The sequence below is a fragment of the Rhinopithecus bieti genome, unplaced genomic scaffold (genome assembly GCF_001698545.2).
Source record: "Rhinopithecus bieti isolate Rb0 unplaced genomic scaffold, ASM169854v2 scaffold_947, whole genome shotgun sequence".
Classification (NCBI taxonomy): domain Eukaryota; kingdom Metazoa; phylum Chordata; class Mammalia; order Primates; family Cercopithecidae; genus Rhinopithecus; species Rhinopithecus bieti.
Genome location: NW_016803664.1, coordinates 4,832,093 through 4,834,778, shown reverse-complemented (window position 1 = coordinate 4,834,778; position 2,686 = coordinate 4,832,093). Strand labels below are relative to the sequence as shown.

Here is a 2,686-nt window from a genome sequence, read left to right as displayed (position 1 = left end):
AAAAATAGAAAAATTAACTGGGCGTGGTGGCATGCACCTGTAATCCCAGCTACTCAGGAGGCCAAGGCAGCAGATTCGCTTGAACCTGGGAGGCGGAGGTTGCAGTGAGCCGAGATCACACCACTGCACTCCAGCCTAGGCGACAGAGCAAGACTCCATCTCAAAAAAAAATAAATAAATAAATAAAATGGTGAATTTTAAATTCAAATAAAATTTAATAATTTTTTTTTAATGGCAAAAAAAAAGAAAGAAAGAAAAGAAACCCATCCAGGTGCAGTGGCTCACACCAGTAATCCCAGTGCTGTGGGAGCCTGAGGCAGGAGAATTACTTGAGGCCAGGAGTTCGAGACCAGCCTGGGCAGCATAGTGAGACCCCATCACTACAAAAAATAAAAGATAAAAAAATTAAGGTCGGGCGTGGTGGCTCAAGCCTGTAATCCCAGCACTTTGGGAGGCCGAGACGGGGGGATCACGAGGTCAGGAGATAGAGACCATCCTGGCTAACCCGGTGAAACCCCGTCTCTACTAAAAAATACAAAAAACTAGCCGGGCGAGGTGGCGGGCACCTGTAGTCCCAGCTACTCGGGAGGCTGAGGCAGGAGAATGGCGTAAACCTGGGAGGCAGAGCTTGTAGTGAGCCGAGATCCGGCCACTGCACTCCAGCCTGGGCGACAGAGCGAGACTCCGTCTCAAAAAAAAAAAAAAAAAAAATTAGCCAGGCATGGTGGCACATTCCTGTAGTCTTAGCAACTTGGGAGGCTGAGGCAGGAGGATCACTGGAAGCCAGGAGTTGGAGAACAGCCTGGATAACATAGTGAGACCCCGTCGCTTAAAAAAAAAGTTATTTCCAGACGTGTTTGCACATGCCTGTAGTCCAGCTACTCGGAAAGCTGAGGCAGGAGAATCTCTTGAACCCCAGATGTGGAGGTTGCAGTGAGCCGAGATCATGCCATGGCAACTCCAGCCTGGGCAACAGAGAAAGATTACATCTCAAAAAAAAAAATTTTTTTTAAGTTAAAAATAAAATACAGACTTTAGGGCAATACAGGGGATCCTGGGAGCGTAATCCATAACCCCCAAGAGTGACTTCTGCAATCTCATTTCAAATTACAGGGTCAACTGCTATGATGTGTTTGGAGCCCAGTCACCCTTTGGCGGCTACAAGATGTCGGGCAGTGGCCGGGAGCTGGGCGAGTACGGCCTGCAGGCATACACTGAAGTGAAAACTGTGAGTGTGGGACCTGCGGGGGGCTCAGGGCCTGTTGGGGTTTCAGGGTCTGCTGGTGGCTCAGAGCCTGCTGGGGGATTGGGGTCTGTTGGGGTCTCGGGGCCTGCCAGGGGTTTAGGGTCTGCTGGGCAGGCTACCTTTTGGCCTCTCCCTCATGCTTGAGGCCATCAGCGTTTCCCACTAATTTCCCATTTTAAGCCTGAGAAGTGACAAGAGACGGTAAAGACCCAGCCTCTGGGCCGGGCGCGGTGGCTCAAGCCTGTAATCCCAGCACTTTGGGAGGCCGAGACGGGCGGATCACGAGGTCAGGAGATCGAGACCATCCTGGCTAACATGGTGAAACCCCGTCTCTACTAAAAAATACAAAAAACTAGCCGGGCGACGTGGCGGGCGCCTGTAGTCCCAGCTACTTGGGAGGCTGAGGCAGGAGAATCATTTGAACCTGGGAGGCGGAGGTTGCAGTAAGCTGAGATTGTGCCATTGCACTCCAGCCTGGGTAACAGAGCGAGACCCCATCTCAAAAAAAAAAAAAAGAGCTATTAGGTTGGAATGGAGCAATTCCCACAGTAATAAAAATATTTAAAAATAAATAATAAAAAAATAAGCTATTAGGCATGAGATATCAAGGCCCATAACCATATCCATCTCCTTTGATTTGCAACTTCAATGATTGGAATAGAGCCTGAAGGACTCATCAGAAATAAAAGAAAGCGTTCCTTCCATAAATGTTCTTCACTGCTTTATCTCTAAGAGGGGAAAATCAGATGTAACCTTAATGCCCAATAAATTATGGAACACCCCATTCAAGGAGTAACAGGTATCTGTTACAGATGTTTTTGTAGAATATTTGATATGGGAAATGCTTAGCCTTTAAAGTAAAAACAGTATACAAACTAATATATATTCAGTATAAGCTCAACTTTTGGAGTATATGTACATAGATACTCAGATACATTTACTTATAAATATAAAAAAAGACAGGAAAAAGTGGAGTGTGGTGGTGCATGCCTTTAGTTCCAGCTTCTTGGGAGGCCAAGGTGGGAGGATCGCTTGAGCCACAAGTTTGAAGCCAGCCTGGAAAATGGGTTGAGAAGGCTTTCCAGGATTGGAATCACTAGGCTGGAGTGCACTGGTGCCATCACAGCTCACTGCAGCCTCCACCTCCTGGGCTGAAGTGATCCTCGCATCTCAGTCTCCCAAGTAGCTGGGACTACAGGTGTGCATCGCCCATTCCCGACTAATTTTTTTACTTTTTATAGAGATGGGATCTCACTATGTTACCCAGGCTGGTCTCAATCTCCTGGGCTCAAGCGATTCTCCTGCCTTGGTCCCAAAGTGCTGGGATTATAGGCATGAGCAACCACACCCAGCCAGGCTCTCAGTTCTGTAAGTTGAAAAACTTGGACAGGCCAAATTAAGAGTTGTGTTTGCCAATTTCTTTTTTTTTTTTTTTTTTTT

General features: G+C 47.2%; 1 protein-coding gene across 2 annotated transcripts in view; it reads left to right on the top strand.

Moving 5' to 3' along the window:
- ALDH2 (aldehyde dehydrogenase 2 family member) overlaps nucleotides 1-2,686 on the top strand; it is a 40,979-nt gene that overhangs the window by 34,139 nt on the left and 4,154 nt on the right. For both annotated transcript variants that reach the window (XM_017847344.1, XM_017847354.1), the window contains exon 12: nucleotides 1,114-1,228. In XM_017847344.1, the coding sequence (XP_017702833.1) occupies nucleotides 1,114-1,228 (115 nt within the window). The remainder of the gene's footprint in view (nucleotides 1-1,113; nucleotides 1,229-2,686) is intronic.